Below are 21,978 nucleotides of genomic sequence, written 5' to 3'. Positions count from 1 at the left end.
CTACTGCAACACCCTACTGTCTGCTATGGAACACAACCACAACATAGAAAATAGCTTGCTTTCTATTTGTGAAAAATGCCCTAAGGAACAGACACTGTAGCTTATTTGCATAACTAAACACATATTTTTTAAAAAATTAAAAATCAGATTTTATGTGTAAAAGCAAAATACTGACAAAATGCATACTCAAGTTTCATATTGATACACACACACTTGCTAGATAATGGTTTTCCAGCTAAGCCCATATGTTCAGTGTAAATGAACACTTCTCAAGAGTCAGTACATTTATACAGTAAGCAAATGCTAAGGGTTCCATATGCTTTCTTTGGAATTACCAACTGGACACATTGCTAGATAGAGATAATGCCTAGCTTACTTCAAATTATCTGAACGTGGTCCATTTTTTACCTTTGCAATTAATGCTCCAAAGCCAGCTAGAAATTCAAGTTACCTTAAAAAAGTACATGTCTTCACACTCAGTTAACTGTGAAAATTCAGAACATTTAAATTTACTCTGATAATTATTCTAGTGATCTTAGATATAATTAGAATACAATTAATATAAACTATTTCCAAAAGCAAGTTAACATATTACATCTCGCTTAACATTGCACATTTTTGAATTGTGACATTACTACAGAGAGTAAGCCAGTGTGTCACAGTTTGCATAAGAAAGAGAACCAACACAACTGAGTCAATATTATATTGATTTTGATAGCAATCTAAACCATTTAAGTAAGCAAAAACACCCTATTCACGATAGGGCTGTGTGTGCACAATTGCTTCCATAATCAAAGGAAAACCCAGTTCTAGATATTCAAATTTTGCTCACAATGAACTAGCATTTCCCCCTCCCATCCCCTTCAACCAAAAGCTGTGCTTTCACCTCAGTGCAAACACCATCTCCAATCACCTCTTCTTTCAACTTCAAAAAACCATCCAAAGTATCTTCTGGTGTGCAAAATGCAGTTTCTAATGCTACCTAACAGGTGTTCTAAAATTCAAAAGCTGTTCAGAATGCTACTGTGAGAAACCAAACTAAGGTTTCAATTTTTCAGCAGCTTATATAGACTAACAACTTTCTGTGTAGGAGAAGAGTTAATAGTAACAGAGAATGAAACCAGAGTAAATTCACGATGATTAATTTAAGCTTCTGTTCCTCAAACTAATTTAGGAATCATAATAGAACTTCGTGAAGGTATAAAGAACATTGCATCTCAAACAGTTTGTATTAATAAAACTCAAAATAACTGAGAACAGCAGGTCATCACCATCCATTTTCTCCAAATGTCATCTATTTCCAATAAAAAAGCTTATGAAATGAGCAGTAGGAAGAAGACTCAAAAATGGCCTAACTTAAAGGAAGAATGCCATGTCTACAGGGGCTTGAGTGGTGATCTGATAGCCTCCACAAGATCTCTTAGCAAAGTAAGATCTCCACACTTAACTCTCAAATTCTAAGGAGTGCAATGATGATATGTATTTTTGCAAAAATAAAAGCTTTTGTGTTCACATGATAGCTGTAAGCAAAAAAAAAAAAAAGTGTTGTAATTTTCAAACTACACTTGTCTTTAAGTAAATCAAGTTTCATGAGTCCTTCTTGGGTGCATATAAAGAGACTATATTACAAGAATGCAACTGCAGGTTATAACACAGATGTCAGCCATCTACACCAGACAGAAAAAACAGGAACTCTGAATCAGCTAAAAATAGCAACCTTTTCTATAGATCTGCCCTCCTCTCTAGGAACAAATGAGCAGAAGACTGTAGCAGCACTGCTGATGACACCAAAAACCTCACTGAAGGACATTCAGTATCAAAGCTGACCAAATAAAGATTTCTCCCTTGCCAGTTGGCATTTACCAAGTCTTTTCTGGGCTGAGGTTAATCCACTGGTTTCATGTAGTATTTTGTATGATTAAAAGGATCTAGGAAAGGAAGAAAATTCTTCTGTCAGGTTCCAGTAAAAAAGAAAAAATTTAGAACCAAGTAAGTCATATATCAACTCTGCCAGGCAAATACCTAATCTCTGTATTTCTTCACAAGACAAAGATTGCTTATAATAGGTACAGCTCTAAGTAAAGAGGCATGCCCCAGTATAAGCTGGTTTTATTGCATATAGACAGATGAGTGTTCAACATCACCATGAATATAAGTTACAATACTTCTAGAATACTTCTCATGAGTCACTCATCTGAACTCCTCTGCTATTTCCTCCCTGCTCCTGCGGGAATGAGGTGGAGTCACGAAAGACAACAGTCTAAAGCAAGGAATTATTACCTTTCTTCCCAGATTTTATTCCAGAGCATCTGCATTTGCAGAATAGTTTTAACCCCCGGACTCCACATTTCTGCTTCTAAGGACAAGCAAAATAGCTCTGCTTGCACCTCAGGATACCTTCGGCAACTCCTACTTTTTCTCATGCAATTACATAGCTTCTGTTAATCTAGAGAAGTATTTCATGCAGTCACATATTATCTTTGAAGACTTTGGAATTAATAAAATCCAGTATCTGAATAGCCATTTCAGCAAAAACTGAGACACAAATACAAAGAAGAAAAATAACCCAGCATTCATTCTAACTTTTCTCAATTGGAAGAGAGTAAGAAAAATTAATAATAAAAAATGTCTGTGATTCAGACATAAACTTCAGTTGTATACTTAAACAAACTGTAACATTTAAAAAATATTTTAGAAATATCATCAGATGAAAGAGCAATAAAACACCTTAAAATGTTAAAAGTCCACTAAGCAATTTTTTATTTGACTTCTATTTTGTATGTTTGAACAATACACCTGCAGACAAACTCTTGGCTGAAGGACCATCTAGTACAAGATAAATAAATACCTTAAAAAATTATCTCTGATGTCCAAAATACAGAGTCTAGCAATCAAACTGTGCACAGGCCAAAAACCAGAAAAGCAAATGCAAATCCTATTTCTCTTAAAAGAAAGTAAAAATATTAGGGTCCTGCATCATCCAACACTGTTTCCTAGCTAGGATATCCCCCAGCGCACTTCCCTTTCAGCCCAGATTTAAATTCACTGGCAGGAGGAGGTATCTTGTGCATTTTCAATGTCCAACCCTGTAATCAAAATCAACAATTCATTCTTACATTAACAAACAGTACATAAAAGAAGTCCTCCAGTCTGTCTGATTTCACAGTCTCAAGGTACTTTGTAGAAAAAGTGTGTGCTCAGATTTATCAGCTGCACCCAACAGCAGCCACCTCTCTGTCTTTCGAGAAACAGAAGGCAGCTATTACACCCAACAGCTTTTCTAAATAACAACCATACAAGTCTGATGGTGTATTGTCAGTCCTGTAAAATTGACTAGAAGTCAAAACAACTCCTGTTTCAGGGAAGAGAGACCACAAAAAGATGCACCTGTCCACATATATTGTTATGAATAGCTAAGGTAAGTTTGCATCCATGAAGACAAAGAAAGATGTTGACAAACTACTTTAGGTACGGTGGTGTGGATTTGGGACAGAAGACAGGTTGTTTCTTAAGCAATTTTTCTTTTTGGGAGAAGGTATCTGAGAGAAGATGACTTCTGTTGGAAAATGGAGTTGATATTATCTTAAAATATCAGTTTAGTCAAAGAGAAAAGAAGGCAAAACACTTCAGCATTTGTTAAACCCACACAACACAAAATTATTAGCTGTACACTTAAGGCTTCTGCAAGCATGACAGCTTTTAAAAATGTTTTCATAACACAAAAAGCAAGGCCCACAGGTTTGTTAAAAGTATTTCCACCTGTCGGCAGAGGAAAGGCAGAAAAGACACTGATAGGAGCAATTCTTCTGGCCTCCTTAGCTCCTTCCAGCTCAGATCATGTCCACAGCCAATTTTGGTTTTTGGCACTGAAAATGGCAGCAGTTGTAATAATAACCACAGTGTTCTTCCAGGAATAATTACTGAGGGCAGCAATTTCAGCTGTGCACACCAGCCCTAAAAGCAGAGTTGACGAAAACAAAACAAAAATCAAAGGCTCAGTCTCAGCAGTCCCTGTTTGCTCTTTCACATGTCAACCATCCTCTCCCAGCACACCCAGCCAGTTGCTGGGAGGTGAGGCTGGACAGCAACATCAACAAGAGCAGGGGAAAAATAGCAACCCAGACACACTGGAAGACCAACCCACTGTCACAGCTGGCACTGACAGCCTGATGCTTCAGGAAACAATGCTACACATTTTCCCAAGGAGAAGAAACAGGTAGCTTGGCTGGAGCAAAAGAATGACTGCAGAATTCCTAATCATAGTTTTATATCATCTATCACCTTGCTTTGAAAGTGTTTATACCAATAGTGTACTCACTCCTATAAATTAACTAAAATACGATCCTACTGATTTATATCAGGGCAACTGGTAAAACAACTAAGAGAATTCCCTTTGGGCCTGTGGGCACACGCATACACTGAGAAGAATTAGTACATCTCCTTTGATCTACTTTTCTACTGATCTACAGTCACGCTCAAGATGAACAGAGGAACTGCTGATTTTACATATTTCCTCTTTGAAAATTTCTTCCTGCAATAGTGTTCCCGCAGAGAAAAAAAGAATCAAACTTATTATTCATTACAAAAAAACTAGCCTACATCGCAGAAGGTCAACATAACATTGCCTTATTTTTCACCATACAATAGGTTTGCTCTTCCCTCTTCAGTAGGAATTAAGGAGTTTGTGAATAGTGTATGGTCTGGGATTCAAGGACAGACTCTATAACACACAGGAGCACCACAAGCCTCTCAGAGACTGCATTCTTGAATACCAAAAACTCCTTGGGATTTTCTAATGTATGACATTCTCTGATGCACTGAAACCAATCCTCTATGTTCATATCCCAAGGAAAAGAAGCAATTCTCACCTGGCAGCTGCTTACTCAAAAAAAGACCTGAGTGTGATCTTTCATTGCTACATGGGAAAAGAACAAGTCCCAACTTCCCTGGATTTGTATGCTTTTCTGGTTTGTTTTTGAACAAACTGCTGTTTCTCCAACAGATGATTAGGAACGCATTACATTTGGTCTGTAGGACCAGTCACCTTCCCCACAGAAGCTCATTTAGCTGGATGGGCTATAAACCAGTAACCTTCATCCTTACTTTGCTTTTTCTAACCTTGGTTCTTTAGCTGGAAGGCTGGAAACCCCCGTAAAGAAAAGGCAGCACAAAGAAAAATGCAGATTCAGCACTGGACAGTGCTGGTGTTGTGACTGAAAATAAGAAGGTTCCTACAGGAGCCAAGAAATCTGGCAAAAAGTTTATCATTTCCTCATTAAAACTCTGCTGGACTGCCATGCTGCTGAGCTTCTGAAAAAGAAAATGGCAGTCAGGTAGATTTCTAGAAATGAGAGTTGCTCTGCTGCCTACAGTGAGTGACCACTCTGATTCAATCCCAATCTCCACTATACTGATGACATATTAAAGCCGTCATTGCAGCATGTTTGATGAGCTTGGGATGTCAGACAAATCAGTTAGTCCTTTCCAGGTCACATCAAGGTTGTCCTCCTAATACTGTTCTTTAACACAGATGTGCCCATTCTTTTCCTTTTCCCCTTCTCTTTCCCCTGTAAAATTCATTAGCTAACTAAATTTTTTCAGCACCATTTCAGTTAACACTGGAGTATGCATTCATTTTTGATGCTCCAAGTTATGTAGAAAGAACAAGGAAACATGAAATTGGCTAAGAGCATATGAAACTACAGAGGAGATATGGGTTCTTTAAAAACACCTCCATTTTAGCAGATAAGAATAGCAGGCAGCTATATAAAAATCTAACACAAATTCTAGTGTTCTACAAGACATTCTACACACTTGAAAAGTGATTCTCATGACTGAATTTTTATCCTATAGCACTTAACACATTTTGGGCAGGAAAGTCAAGTCAGTTATGCCAGTCAGAAGAGGAGTTTCAAAGTTTTATGTCACCAACCACATCAATCCTCGTGGGTAAGTTGCCATCGTTACAAAATGTTTGCTTTCATACATTTGTCAGAAGTTCCTATGGAATTCCCAAATGACCAAAACCAGCAGTAGTTGGGAGTGCTCCACCAGCATTTAGGAACTTGAGTCAGAAAGGCATACCACTTCCGCTCAGACCATTATCTGGGAAACACTGAAAAAAATGATTCATACAATTTTGAGCCATGGAAGGGAGGAAACAAACATCATATTCAACTATTTAAATCCTTCACTGATGACTCACATCAATTTAGAACATTTCCAGAACCAGTTGCTTTTCTCAAGTAACAAACAGCAGTTGCCTATTCAAAAAAATAAACAAGACTGACAGACCCGCTTTCAACAGAACCATTCAGCTATCAGAATTAGTAAAAAGGAAAGAGTTGGGATTTTTTTTTTTTCACTGCCCACCCCCCAAGCACAAAACCCAAGAAGCTCAGTGGATCTATCTCTGCTAGCCAAGGTCAGAAAGCTCACTGACTTCCAAATGATAATTATGCTTATTTAAGTTTGATTTTAGCTCTATTTGCAAAAATCAGCTTGGAAATGCTGGTACAGCAAACAGTCTGTTATCTGTCTCATTTCAGCAATATTAGCAGGCTTTTATCTTCGTCCATGTTTTGCTTGGACTCACAGTTGTGTTATTTCAGCAGCAAATACTAACAAAATGCTAATCCAATCACAGAAGAAAGAAGAATATAACCAATTAAGAGTGAGAAGTAATGAACACCCTGTGAAAAACTAAGAACCAGAGCAGAGCAATGCATCCAAAGAAGTGTTATACAGCACTCACTGGTTACCAGTGGTTAAATGACCATAAGGTGAAATAACACAGCTTGGACTGAGGAACAAAGATAAAACCCTAAGTAGGAGCAACTATACAGTACAGGCTGCTTTACCTGTATTAGAAGGGCATCAGGAAGAGAACACTTCCAAATCTATCCATCTTAGGGAAGGAAAGTTTACTCAGCTTCAGATGTATGTCTGCTATTCAGTCAGCCTGATAAGTAAAAGAACTAAAATGCATTATCTAGAGGAAACTATTCAGAATGACAGTGTGATAGCAGCATTAATTTTCTAAGAGGACTATACAATCTCTGCTATTCAAAACAAAGCTCTGATTTTGTCAAGAAGAAAAAGACTACAAAATCTACTCCTTCAAAACACCTATTCTATATTTTTGTCATTACTAAAACTCTCCTAGTAGAAAGTTGAGGGAGTCAGAGGCTGAAATATTTCATAGCTCCAAAAGAAAACATTAAAACTGTGGCCTTTAAAAGTTTCTGTTCAGATTTTCCTACTCATTAGTCATGTGATGGTACAATATGCCTACAACCCAGTCTCCCCCTCCCTGTTCCACCCAGGGATGAGTGTTATTTCAGGGAAAGAGGAGGCGAAAAGAGGGGCACACTTTAGTGTTGAGGGCTTTTTTCCCAGGATGGAGTTTGGGAGGGAAAGGTCTTAAATACATTAATTTTCTTTAGAAGATTTGAAAGTTTTCTTTTAAAGAATTTTGAAATCAGTTCTCCCTTGCAGGAGAGTTATGAGAGTTGAAACAAACTTTTAAATAAATATTTATGCATATAACATTCCTACTAGTGTAATACTTTAAATTCAGTTTTGGGTAGATATGAATAGACTGTGACCATAGAAGCCACAGTTCAGCTGGCTTGCTCACATGTGAAATTTTGGTTTCCATACATACCAGGAACTCAAAATACTATATGTAAGTGAGCAAAATAAATCCCAGTTGCTATGGTTACCACATTTTTTGTCTCTCTTCCGTACGTAAACAATCAGCGTCACTGTACACAAATTATTTTGATTATCTTTAAAACAGTGCGTGTCAATAGCCGCCTCAAGCATCAGGATTTGCTGCTCGGGAAAAGCTAAACTTCCTAGAAGTTTTCAGGAACCCCTTACACCTCCCTCATGTCCAAGAAAAAGCTCCTTTCTGGCAACTGGAAACACTCTAGAAAACACAGCTGGATAAAACCCACATATTCACACACACACATACAGGCACTACTACACGACGAGAGAGCTCATCTAAAACTTCTGCAGCTGCCAAAATAGATGTGACTTTTCCTAAACTGAGCAAGGAGAAACACAGCTGCAGACAAGAATCTTCTCTGCCTGCTTCAAACCTTGCAAGAAGTCCTCCCCACAATACCCACCAGGGAAACAGCTCTCAGGAGGGCTCTTACACATCACTGCAGAGTAAGAGCATGTACACAACCTTCAGTCCTTAGTTACTTTTCCTATCAATTTTTCAATTCTGTATTTAGAAGATTAAAAAGCACTTTGCTTAAAAAGTCTATTACCAAATGAAATTTTATAAAATGTAACAGAGCATTACTTTAGAATGCTAATTAAATTTCTACCAGCCTAGAAATCTGTTTGTTTGTAGGTTGCCTTTTTTTTTTTTTTAAGTGACATTTGAAAAAGCGTATGACTGATTTTAACTGCTGGTCACCAGACAGACTCTTCACTCCTCCCTTCCCCACATGATCCTTGCACATTCACATCCCTTTCCTGAGCCAGCACAGGCAACTTTTATGACCCATCTGCCCCTATTTACTTTTTTTTTGCTGGTGAATTGGTGTGAGCCAGCTCCCCATGGGCCTGCACTGACACAGAGCAGTGGGAGCGTTCAAACTGCTCACTGCAACAGACAGTGATAAGATGGCTTTGCAGACCCACATCCATCAACCATGTATCAGAACTACTCCATTCCTTGTATTCCTTAAAATATCTCAAAACAGTTTTAATGACACCTCAAGTTTACCCAACTTGGACACTATTACAACCAAGTATATTACTCCTTAAATTCTTTCCAATTACACAAAACCATAGTTATGCAAAGAATTCAAGTTTCTCCTCCCACGATTCAGTATGAAAATTGTTCCTAGTAAATTTCCTTAAAAAAAAAAAAAAACATTTTGTAACATAGAAATTTCACATATTGTGTTAATCAAACTGTCCCTACAGTACAAACAGTATTTATAAAGCACATGGCTTTATAAAGAAAATACTAGAGAATTTTAGGGGTCGGACTTCAAAAAAAGCAGACAAAACCCATTATGTATCCAGAATCAACACATGAGCAATTTATGTATTAAATACAAGCAAAACAAGGTAGTTACAACTTTTAAACAATTATCCATACATGAGTTAAAACTTGTGAGTTTGGGAGGTTTTTTTGTGTTGTTTTTTTTTTTTTTTTAAATCAGGATTATTTTGGGCTTCATTTCTTCCAAAATCTCCCTAACACTGGCTTCAATCAGTGATTTATTCAATTAAGACGACACCTAGAGGAGAACTTGTAAAGTAAATTTTGGCATTCCTAAGAGCCAACAAATTGCATTATAAAGGAATATTATCATACAGAATCAGAAAGATTGTATCAAAACACAATACAAAATACACAATACACATGAGCTGCATATTACTTATTCAAAATATTAAGAAAATTAACTTCTATACATCCTTGCCTCTAAAACTCTTTTAGGATTAGGTATCTTAGAACCTACAGATAACCAAACCCCATCCAGTAAGTAAGTGGGTATAAAAAGGGAAAGTATTTGGTCTAGTTTTGTGGCAAAAATGAGGCCACAGGACATCTTGTATGCAATTGTTTTCTACCACTTTTTGGAAAGGCAACTTTTATAAAAGCATTATAAAAACTAATACCAGGTTTCTATAAAAAATATGTATGTTAGGAACACTTCAACATTTAGTAACAGGAAGTCAGTAATATGGTTAGGAATAGTTCTATTTGTTTATGTCTTACATACCAAGCTGTGGAGTGTCTTCTTCCCCAAAAAACACCTCGTGCAACCAGCATGCTCATAATGTAGAGCAATGAAGAGAGAATACCACTGAACTCATGAACTGGTTTGCAAACTAAACCAGAGTCTAGAAATACATAAATAAACTTACACATCTTGTTTAAAAACCACCACACAACTATGAAAATGTGACCTTTAAGTCATGCAGATACAAATTTTTGTAGCCTTGACTCAGCTGTTGTAACCTTCTCCCCTGGAGATTATTTCAGGCCATAGAAAATAAGGGCAACCAACTATTTTTTCAGAAGGAAGTGTTGCTCTCCAAGTTTCTTCTTGAATGTACACTGACACCTCATGGCCATTTAAAAAGTGTTTAAGGTCTACGCTCTCTTAGTTCTGCTTTTCTCTCTTTTTTAAAAACTCCAATTAATTTCTTTTTCTTCTAATGAAATGTTGTCCTCTTTGGAAATGTAGATGGCATTATTTGGTCTATTGCTCATTTTCTCTTAATAAGAAGCTACTTAGCATTAATTTTTGATGAGCAATGAGGAACTCTGCCCCCCACAAACACTGAATCATGGAAGACAGAAGGACTAGGTACCTCTTCTCTCCAGCTTCAGACCCTCCAAACTGCAGAGAAGCAACCACAGCTGCTGTAACTCTTCACAGAACAGAGACCAGGAAGATAAATAGGACTACTGCCATATGAAGAATGAGACCCAAAATGTTCCTCCCCAAATGACAGAAACAGCCTCTGGATAAATTTCTGGCACTAAGCAAAAGCCTTTCACTCTTTGAAGTACATGAAAACCTTCATAGTTACACACATGATTACCTAAGAATATTAACAAAATTCACTACTTCCAGTTCAATTTACAGCAAAGTAGCAACAAGCTTTATTTAGCAATGCTGCACCATAGAAAACAAATGCAAAAGGTGGGCTTCTCTCCAGATTCTCATTCTGGAAGTAGAAGTGTGTTACTTCTCACTCTTTCCAACAGGCTGACATGTATGAAAAAAACCCACCAAACCTCTGCCTTGCTTCTTGATTGAGGCAGGAAAACAAAAAAACCAACACCACACGTCAAAGAAAAACTCTGTGGCAAATCTATATAAATAGTCAAGTCACACACTACATATCTCAAGACAGATAATCTGACAAACTACTCCTTGCTAACCAAAATTATAAAGACTTCAACTGTGAAAAATAAAGACTAATTTAGATGTAATAGGCCTATAATGTTATTTGCTAGGGGTATTACCAACTCTTTTAAAATACTGTAGAGCTAACTGAATTAACATTATCCAAGAAATGTTAAAATCTATGGGAAAAAAGACTCATTCTTTTCAAATATTTATCTTTACCTAAATATGCAAGACAAAGCCATTTAGACGGTATTGTTAGGTCTTAAAAAGGAAAAGCAGCTACGTGATATAATTTCTTTAGAGATGCTACTTCAAATTTATTGACCTTCTAAAAAAGAACACTTGAATTCTGTTCTATAAAGTATTTATAACATCAATGAGCACAATATTAATATTTCAGCAAAATCTGCAAAACTTTCCATTAAAAAAAATAAAATTTTTAAAAGCAAATGTAAAAATAAGCCTTTACTCCATCTCTTTTCCAAGCCTGAAAGAAGAGGAAAAGATTCTCAAGCATTTACTCTTTACTTAATACAAGCTTTGGTTTACGTATTTTGAAATGGAATTCCTGCAGCATTAAAACGTAACAAGAAAGACAAAAAAATTCACTTTCCATACCAGAGAAACATCCAATCAACTTCTCGTCCCACAGAACTCCTGGCTTTAACAGAGGTGGAACAAGCAAACTACCAATCAGCATATTTTTACAACACATTCCCTCCCACCCCTGCCAAAAAGCAGCAGCTGATAAATGCCATTCATCGTGGAATGGAGCTTATTTTTCAGTCATTACTATCACCATCTGGTCACAAATAGTCACATTTATAAAAGATTAAAATGAGGTCATCTTGAAGTGCACACTGGAGAAAGGATCTGAGGTAACATACTTAAAAATAAAAACTTATTTTGCTCTGCATTATTTGCATTAAAGAGCTACCACAACATCTGCACAAATGCTAGACCACACATACTAACTGCCACAGGCATCCAGCTTTTAAATTCAGCCAAAATTCAGATGCAGGTTTTCTGTATCACGTGCCAGAATCAAGGGGAAAAATAAAAAAGAAACCAACCAACCAACAAAACCCCAAATCAACAATGAACCTCTACCCACCCAGTATTACTAAGACTAGGAGAAAAATAAATTTTGTCTTTATCTGTTTAATCCACACTTATAGTAATTTAAGTTACAGCACCCTAAGTGTTATATAGCAGCAGAGTATTTTATAGCTGGTACTGAAATTCTGAAAGGTCAAAGAAAGAAACATGCACCATTCTGGTACCCATTACACACAAATAATGGATTTGTTAAAGTCTCTTATCTGTACATGACCAATGTTTTTGGATAGCTTGTAGCTGTCTGGTGGCCCAGTTTTCTGAATAATTTACCCCAAAAGAACAATTTCCAGGCATAAACAATTCCCATAACATGTAAAAAGTGGACTGCATGCTCCACCCAAAAAGCAAACACCCATCTTTCAGCAAGTGCATTTTGGAAATACTGTAGCTAGCACTGTATTTCCAATATTTCTCAATAAGGACCTGCATCACTTTTGTATTGGCACAAGAGCAAAACAAGGTTTACCAGCTACCATGGTTTTCAGTTTTTAAACTAAACCACTATAAGCCATGATCTTCACAGCCACTTCAACCCCAAGAAAGATGTGAGGAAGAGAGGGGGAAATCAACACTTCTCCACAGGACATTTGTCAGGACACTTTCCTCTAACAGTATGATTTGCATTAAAGTTGCTCTAGTTTGATTCCATGATAGGTCAGTCAAGAAAAACAACCATCAGACATATAAAACTGTAAAGATCAGATGAGGGGACAGATCTGGAACCTCATCTTCACACAGGCCCCAAATTATAGGAGACATCTACATCACGAAGCAGCATGGTCTCCAGATTTCTAGCATGTGATGTTAAGGAACTAAGAGAAGATGCAGCTCTTCAAAACTGTAAAAATACAACTGGTACCAGCAGTACAAAACAGAACCCACTTTACTATTACTACCAAAAGGCATTTAGCAGCATGATTAAAGAGGTGTAAAATATACTTGATCTTGAATTCAAGATCCTCAGGGCAGCCAGGAGGGTGCACAGCAAGCTCACTACCTCGGATGTGAGGAGGGCAGACTTTGGTCTCTCCGAGGATCCCCTTGGTAGAGTGCCATGGGATAGAGCCCTAGAGGGAAGAGGGAAGCCCAAGAGAGCAGGATGATATTCAAAGATTGTCTCCTCCAGGCTCAAGAGCAATGTATCCCTACAAAGTTCAGGAAATAGTGAACACCAGAAAGCCTGCATGGATGAACAAGGAGCTCCTGGACAAACAAACTGAAATGAAATTCTGAATATAATTTACCTTGAAACCCTGGAAAGACATAATCATCCTAACCATATGGTAACTATCACAAACTGAACACTTCTGTGCAAATCATAGCAGCTACAGAAACATTCAGACAAAACAAAAGGAGTACAGTGGAACCATGTGCAGTCCCATCTAATCTCAACAGGAATGTGTCTTGCAAAAGAGGGCTTTATCAAACAGTCCCAGTTTTAACAATTTTGCTGCAAATGCTACAAGTATAGTCAGGAATACCCACAAGCAACACTTACCAACCAAAGACACTTTTAAGCACTGCGATTTAAGGGTCTTGCAAAACATTACTCACAAGGCAGATGGCTTCCATTGCACCCCTACTGGGAAGCCTCCAGCAGCCATACCCAGGCCCTATACGGACAGGACCAGAAGTATCCCATTTGCTGGGGACTTGGACTGCCAGGCTGTCCAAGATCCCAAGAGGGTGAGATCAGCTCTGGGTGGGCTGTGAAAAACATGTGACTACTACTCACTTCAGTTTTACAGACTTGCCCATACAGAGTTCCAAGACAAACCACAACTTTTGGGTTTGATTTTGAAAGCCACATGTTTAAGCAGTAGAAATGCATGAAGAAGGATTACTGTACAAGCATGAAAGGTCTTAATGAACCAAGCAAGGTTCATGTCCCACACCATTAAAGCAAAAACTTCCAGCAACTGAAACTACCATTTCATGACAATTTTCCTCATCCAGCACAAGAAAGCTGATGACTGGAGAGAGAAGCACTGCAACTACTTCCTCTGACATCCAGCAACAACTCCTCTACTTAGAAATCTATCAGACTATCATTGATGCCTTAGGTTTTAACTTCTATATTTTTCAAATTCTGTACTGCTTAGTGTGTAACTCTGAAGTTTCTTGTAGCCCGTTAATTTCTGCTCTCTCATGTTAGGTAGACATAACAAAGCCTCTCCCGGCCTGCTCTTCAAGGATACCCAGTCCGTCCTAGGCCCAAAAAGTATAAACCAAAAGGCCTCTAAAGGGAGGCAAGCAGAGGGGAATTACATCATTAAACTGAAGCTTTAATTGAAGAATTAACCCTGATATGCCAATGAATCAAAGTGATAAAAGTGTGAAGAACTCGTGACCTGCTGTCCATCTTGGGGTCCATCTTGGCAGTAGCCTCTGGTTCCCCACGGGGTATCTTTGAAGGCCTTTCACATAAATACCTACCTTATTTCCTTACTCCTGTCTAGTCTCTGTTTCTAGGAGGCCTCTCAAGGCATCTTCATGAACTTTTAGAATGCAAAGTTCTACCAAAATTGTCCTAAAATCATTGTTACTGCTCCCAGAACCTGGTGCTTTCAAACTAAAATAACATGAACAACGTGTGTTTTCATTACTGGCAAGAAGTATTACTGCTGTTTGTTTCTATGTCGCAGTCTACATGGAGGTAAGTGCAACAGGGTAAGAACATGCTAAGTGACAACAGCCTCCAATTTTCTAACCTGGTGGTAGCAACACAGAAAAAAACCCACACAGGCGCTGCTTCTTTCAAAGTAGAAGTCTTCTTCAATACAGAACCAGCACAGTAAAAAAAACCAAATTAATTAGAACTCGTGAACATGCAGCCTGTTGGTCAAAACTGGCCTTCTCAGCTTTTATTCAGCAGTAATAATCTCAAATTATGTACACTAGCTGTTTGAGTAAATTTTACTTCTGAAGTTAAGCATTAAAACTCCAACACTTTTCCAAAACTCCAGAATAGTCTACATATAATCAGTTCTTCCTCAATAGACGTGAAAAAGATGGAATTGACATATTCTCTAAGCTCTTATGATTTTTTTCACTATGCCAAGTTTACATGTATTTCCCTCCATAAGTGTTTCAGCTTACCAAGAAAAATCAACAAAAAAGAGTGTAACAGCTTAAAAGTGTTTTGCCCCCCGTCAAGAGCAAAGCAACTACTTCTTTGAGGCCCACATAAAAAAAACTTTACAGAAAACCTGTGCAAATTGGGAAGAACAGTCGTTTTATACCACCAAAGCACTTATGCAAGCAAACTCTAATTTAGACTTTTGTCAACAGGGACTACTTTGTTAAGAGAACCCATAGATACTACACTGGCAATAGTAGGTAGCATAGGATAATCTCCTCTAGGGAGATTCTAGCCCTAGGGAAGAGCTTGACACTAATGCTCTTTTTACAGTTTCAGAACTACTTTTATGTGTAAAGAGTCTTGATCTATTTTCCCGTGCTAGGAGGAAGAAAGAAAGAAAGTAGCTGAACTGGTCTAAACCAAAAGGCAATAGACCAGTCAAGAGTCACTCTTGCAGTTAAACAGGAAAAAAAAGCTTCAGTCAAAAAAAAAAAAAAATCTGTCATTTCAAATTAAACAGTGATGTTTAGTCTTGAAACTGGGACATATAAAACAGAGTTCAGAATCTGAAGCAAAAAAAACCCCAACATATAAGAACTTACAGTGAATGCAACTTCAGGTACAAAGCTAAAACACCCATGGCACTAAAACAGTAATGGAAGTCTACTTGTGTTCTCTTAAAGGCTTTCATCACCAGTCACCTGCTGTATCAACCTAAACCAATTTTTCTCATGGCCTTCTAAAATCCAGATAGTATCAAAATAAATACAGTTAACAAAAAACTGCCACAATCCAGATGACCTCAAACAGTTTACTTGCTTCCATGCTATCAAAGTTAAATTACAGGCTTCACATACTGACAAGTTTCACTTTTTTTTGCTTATCCATTTTATTAACATGCCAAAATAGGTAGTTACAGTAGCTACCTTTGTCCAAACATACAAAGGACAGAAATGTTGCATACAAAACACTAGCTCAAGGTACTCAGTGTACTGGTATTGACTGGGACAGAGGTTAATTTTCTTCACAGTAGCTGTAATGGGGCTGTGTTTTGGATTTGTGATGAAAACAATATTAATAATAGAGGGTTGTTTTAGTTACTGCTGAGCTGTGCTTGCAGAGCACCAAGGCCTTTCCTGCTTCTCACAATGCCCCGCCAGCAAGCAGGCTGGTGTCTGAAAGCTAGAAGGGACAGAGCTGGGACAGCTGACCCCAACTGACCCAAGAGATATCCCATGCCATACAAGATAACGCTCAGCATATAAAGACGAGGGAAGGAGGACAAAGAGGAGTTTTTGGAGTGATGGCATTTGTCCTCCCAAGTCATCATTATGTGTGATGGGGCCCTGCTTTCCCGGAGATGGCTGAACACCTGCCTGCCCATAGGAAGTGGTGAATGAAGCGGAGAATGAATTTTGTTGCTTGTTTTGCTTCCATGCACAGTTTTTGCTTTCCTTATTAAACTGCCTTTATCTCAACCCATGACTTTTCTCGTGTTTATGTTTCTGATTCTCCCCCCCCTCCCACTGGTGGAGAGTGAGAGTGTGCCTGCATGGGGCTGAGCTGCCCAACCGGGATCAAATGAAGCTAGAAAATGGCAGAATTAAGGTAACATACAACCTTGATATATTTACCTTAAACAGAATAAAGACAGTGCTTAATTACACACCCCTACTACTTTGTAAGTTAGGGGCATAAGTGTTTTTTAACTAAAACGTCTATCCACAATACCAGTTCCCCAAGATCTCTAAACACTTTGGATACTCCTTTATGAATCAGTTCTGTAAGGGGGACCAATGAAACTTATGTCATAGAACCCACAATGGATTTCATTGAATTTACTTAGTTTGCTATTTTAATAAATAACACAAGCACTCGAAGAACATTAGGAGAACAAGGAAATACAAACAGGAAACAGAACATTTAATGAAATTATACAGAAGCGTCTTACCCTGTAAAATGCCATGTGACTGTAGTAGCCTTTACGCATCATGAGACAGGAACACTTACACTGGAGTTGAAATGGCCACAGGCAAAATTAATTCCTAATTTACAGGAAAAAAAATTCAGAACTTAAATCCTCTTTGACGAGGTTTAAATATAACCCAATATATCACATGCTGGATATATTTTACAGGAACAACTACTGTCACCCTAGAAGTAAACGTTTTAAGTATGCTAAAACTGTTGCAATGGTTTACTGAGGCAAACAAAACTGTATCTTGGGTAATTATTAATTTTTTCTTTTGCAAAATAAGAAGCACAGCTGGCATATTGATAGTCCAATACTTCGGGACAGAACTGGCAGCACAGTCAGCAACACGTGACGTTTCCTGTGCCAGAGAGGAGATCTCTGGAAGCTTCAATGTATTTATATAAACAGTTTTAGTCTTTATTACTATTGGGTTTTACTGACGGATTTCCTCTCTGTGGATCAAAACAAATGAATCACTCTTTTCCCCTCCTCCTCTTATGCACAATATTTACAAAGAAAGCCTAGCTTGCATGGATGCCTCCCTTCCACCTGAGGAGGGGCAAAAGGGGAGAGCAGGGAGCAAACCTCAAAAGATTCAGCTTTCATAGTTGGGAGGGGATAGAGAATGCAAATGGAAAGGTAACAGCTGTGGCAAGCAGCTACAGAACCATCCAAAATAACTGCATGATTACAACATTGTTTAGATGAGTTTTAACAATAAATTAATTTCTCAGGTCAAAAAACAATCTTCAGTCACCTTTCCAAACTGGGTGGAATAGCACGGGACATATTCAGCCCCAGCAGAGCCAAGAACAAAGAGGGACTACTGCTGTAGTTACATGTCCCCAGTGTTTTCTTTGTGCTGTCACTGCATTTACCTTACTGTCCCATAAGCTGACCTACAGAGACCAACGGGCAGAAAGTTAAAACTGTTTTTTGTTAATTCAGCCCCCAAACTTGCCTACTGTAAGATCTGCTGAACACCAGTGCAAGAAAACAGCCAGGAAACTCCCAAGGGAGGGATATGAAGGGAGATGCCTTTTCTTGCAAGGGCTTGAAATCTTTGTAAACTGCACTTAGGATGGATTTGCTAATCTCTGCAAATGTGCCTTGGCTACTGGTCTCATCTACAAATCAGACCTTTAATCGTATTCCCAAATAAAGTTGTAACTAAAGTCTTAAACATCTTAACTTTCTTAGAAAGAAAGTATAATTTCACTGCTAAGCAATTTTTATAGCGCTGAAGTCTGTAAGAATCAGAAGATAAAGAGTATAAACCATCAGTGGCAATGCATCATCTTTTCTCTAATTTCTGCACCCACCATCATTCCTGTCCACACATAGTGCCCAGAAGGTCGAGTAGACAGCACACCTCAGATGTGTGAGCTGCACAGACGTGAAGTCACGCCCAGCATCCCATGACCACCCCATTCCACCTGCAACACTCTCCCCTTAGACACACAGACATCCTTTATTTTAACAAGCAAAGCAATTTTGGCATAGATTAGCAGAGTGAAGAATTTGGAGCACTTTGAGTATTGCTCAGAGTATTGGTTTAATAAACCGTTTTTATAAGATTGTTCATCAAAAGATACCCTGAAATGTCTAAATGTAGGATTCAAACATTACTTCTCTTACACATTTTCATCTGCCAAATATTGTTTTTTGATCTCAGCATTTTTCTGCTTGATATTTATGCTCAGACATGTGCTTACATTGTATTGTTTTGGATTGAAGATTTCCAATCATGGAATCACAGGATGGGTGAGGTTGGAAGGGACCACAGTGGGTCATCTGGTCCAACCTCCTCGCTGAAACAGTTATCCTAGAGCACATGGCACAGGATTGCATCCAAACAGTTCTTGAGTATCTCCAGTGATGGAGACTCCACAATAATTTACAGAATCCAGAATATCTAAATTGAACAGCAGAACGCTGGAAAAAAACCCCAAACTTAGTTTTGACAGTTCTTTTATCCTAAAAATTTTCAGTCAGATTTTCCAAGCAGTCATGTCATTCTGAATAATAATTGGGAATATTGTACGTGAATGTACCAAGGGTGTAAAGTAATATTCTAACTTTTTCAGTTTGAAAGAAAGAAAAGAGAGTGATTCGTGGAAATCACTCTTAAAAAGAAAAAAAAAAACAAAACAAAAAACAAGAGCAGCAATATCAAGCCTTGTCACTTGGTGGCAGCACACCAAAGAAAACCAAAACGCTTGAGCAAGACAACAAAATTTCTTCTCAGCACCTACCTTCCTTTAACATCTCTCCTACAGGTGCCAGAATTCCTGGAAGGCTCTAGTCACTTCACATATTTAAGGCAGGCACCTAAATTTTTAAGACTACTGACTTCACATTCACGGAGATACTAAAGGCTCAAAATTAAAAGAGCTTTACCTCAGTCTTTCTGACATGTTTACAGGTTCACCTACCTCCACCAAAATTGCCAGAAATGTGCTAAATAGTATTCCCAAACAGGTGCAGGGCTGAGCAAGCAAACAGAAGCACTACTTGAAAGCCTGACATCCCAACAGTTCCTACAAACTGAACAAAATAGGGGGCTCTGAGTCAGATGCACCATCGATTTGGATTTCATGCCATCAGAAAAGGCCTGACAACACACCAGAAAACTCATTACAGTCCAACATCTCTTCCACCAGCTGAAACTCTGGCCAGCATCACACATGAAGGGCAATACCGCATGCATTAAGTACCCAACAGTGCTATTGTAGTCAGTGACAATGAATGAGAACCAATAGTCTTTACCCATTTAAATAATTGATGTTAACCAAAGGTTAGATTTAATTAAATTAGTAATATTTAATAATAATTAAATAATTTAGCAAACACTTTCAAGAAACATTTGAAACTACTACTACCGAAGCAGGAAAGAGATGCAATGAGAACACAAATATCTGCTGACTTTCTTCTCCTCTGAGTAATGTTGTAGCAAAGGCTCGTTTATCCAAGGGGCAACAGGCTTGCTATTGTCTTTTCTCTCAAACTGGTCTTCTACACACAGATGTACAAAGACATACAAACTGTGCAATGTCTTATTTCTGTAACCCCATGATAAACAGCTTTGTTTTGCCCTATTTGTAATCTACATGCCAAATTTACCAATGGCTAATAGAAGATTACCATATGCTATCACATCATTAACACACAAGTTGTAATCACAGTTCTATTTTCTATATATTAGATCTTTATTAGTATTAACTGCAAGATTTAAAACACAGTCATTTCTTAATAATGATCCCATACAAAAGCAACTAACAAAGCCTTTATAGCACTGAGGGGTTTTTGTACCAAACCTAAGATGATATTATCCAAACAATTGCTTTCTGGAACGAAGAATTTGAGTTTAAAAGAGCAAAGTACTCTTATTCAAGCTTCAGGGAGATAAAGTCATCAGTTTAAGCCAAATATTAGGAAGTAAGTGTGACTGGTATCACAGGAGAGTGATGGCGATAATAAATTCAAGTAGAGGAGATAAGCTCTCCCTCCTTTCCCCCTACCTAACCAAACGGCTTACTGTTGTCTAGTATACATGCAGGCTGGTGGGGCCCTTCAATTTTATCAGCTTCATTAAAACTGCACTTTCAGTGGGACACACACGAAACAAGAGCCTAATCCAGCATCGCAGCAAGAAGATAAAATGGAGACCAAGGGAGAGAGATAAAAGTGAACACAGAAGGCAAGAGAAGCACAGCAGTTTGCCATCAGAGGGAGTACAAGCCTTAAACAAGAATGGTCAGCTTCCAGGTGGGAGCAGACACACAGCTCTGCTGCAATTATGAACACCTACACAGGTTTAAGGGAGGGCTGGTCCTCCAAATTTTTGTTGAGAAAAAGCATATATGTGAAAGAGCTGCAAGAAAACAAAGTTTTTGTTGAAAAACAGAGCTGCTATACTATTTTATATGTAGAAAGACATAGCCATGGAACAATGAAAACTTCAAACTTCTGCCCATTTAAATTACTAATATTAAAAAAAAAATAGGTAAAATGTGCTCCGGATCCTTTCTTTCAGTAAACTTACTATCTTAAAAAGAAAAAAAAAACCATTCTGTATCGCAACGTGGAGCTGGATTTTGGGTCTGACTGAAATGAAAAGGGAAACACTAAACAAATAAGGCACATGACTATATATCAACCTGCACTTTATCCCAAACTCTCAGCTCCACTTTGGTGCTGTTCAGCGCCAAACGTGCCTTCAACACACTGCATGCTCCTCAACATTACCTGTAAGAGCAGATCCTCAGCTGAGGCATGGAGAAAAGATTGGTGAATGATTCCATGTAAAAAGAAATAATATTCCCTCACCACCCACCACCACTCACAAGTTTCTAAGATTTCTTTTCTATCCCTGCTCCTATAGAGAGAAGATAAACCATGCAGCATATTCAAGACTGCCAGACAAAGTCTAGACAACAATGAAGCGCTATCAGACCCACTCTGTCTCAGAAAGGAAAATGTTTGCCCATTTACCCATGTCCCCAGTTGCAGAATACACTAACTTCCTCAATCACTAGGAAAAAACAGTTATCTATATTACAGAGGTACTGAAAAAGTATCAGAGTAGGTCTACAGTACCTCAGTGTATTTTCTACCTCCAAACGATGGAGCCGTTCAGTTGCTCATCTTCATTTCTCCAATTTAAAAGTGGCCTCAGCAAAATCAGCAGAGGTCTGGCATCTTTTAAAAACAGTGTCAATTGCATTTTAGTCATAGGAAACAAAAAAAGAGACTGCTTCCCTAATTTTAAAAGGAAGGTGAACTAAAATCTGATTAGATCATAGCAAGATAACTCTCGTTGGGGTGGGGAGGGAAACACTCTTTTTCACAGCAATCAAAAGCTGGAGGCACATACTTGGTGCTAAGTACTGTTGCCTGCTTAG

At 38.1% G+C, this 21,978-nt stretch overlaps 1 protein-coding gene across 2 annotated transcripts in view; it reads right to left on the bottom strand.

Annotated features, from left to right (window-relative positions):
• Positions 1–21,978, bottom strand: part of ANKRD28 (ankyrin repeat domain 28) — a 119,061-nt gene that overhangs the window by 77,773 nt on the left and 19,310 nt on the right. Inside the window, exon 2 of one of the 2 annotated variants that reach the window (XM_032108680.1) lies at positions 17,051–17,144. The exons of the other annotated variant lie outside the window; for it this stretch is intronic. Within the exon in view, the coding sequence (XP_031964571.1) occupies positions 17,051–17,092 (42 nt within the window). The 5' untranslated portion in view covers positions 17,093–17,144. The remainder of the gene's footprint in view (positions 1–17,050; positions 17,145–21,978) is intronic. 2 annotated transcript variants of the gene reach the window in all.

The sequence above is a fragment of the Corvus moneduloides genome, chromosome 1, assembly GCF_009650955.1.
Source record: "Corvus moneduloides isolate bCorMon1 chromosome 1, bCorMon1.pri, whole genome shotgun sequence".
Classification (NCBI taxonomy): Eukaryota; Metazoa; Chordata; class Aves; order Passeriformes; family Corvidae; genus Corvus; species Corvus moneduloides.
Note: the sequence above shows the minus strand (reverse complement) of the source record. Positions and strands in the feature narration are given on the sequence as shown.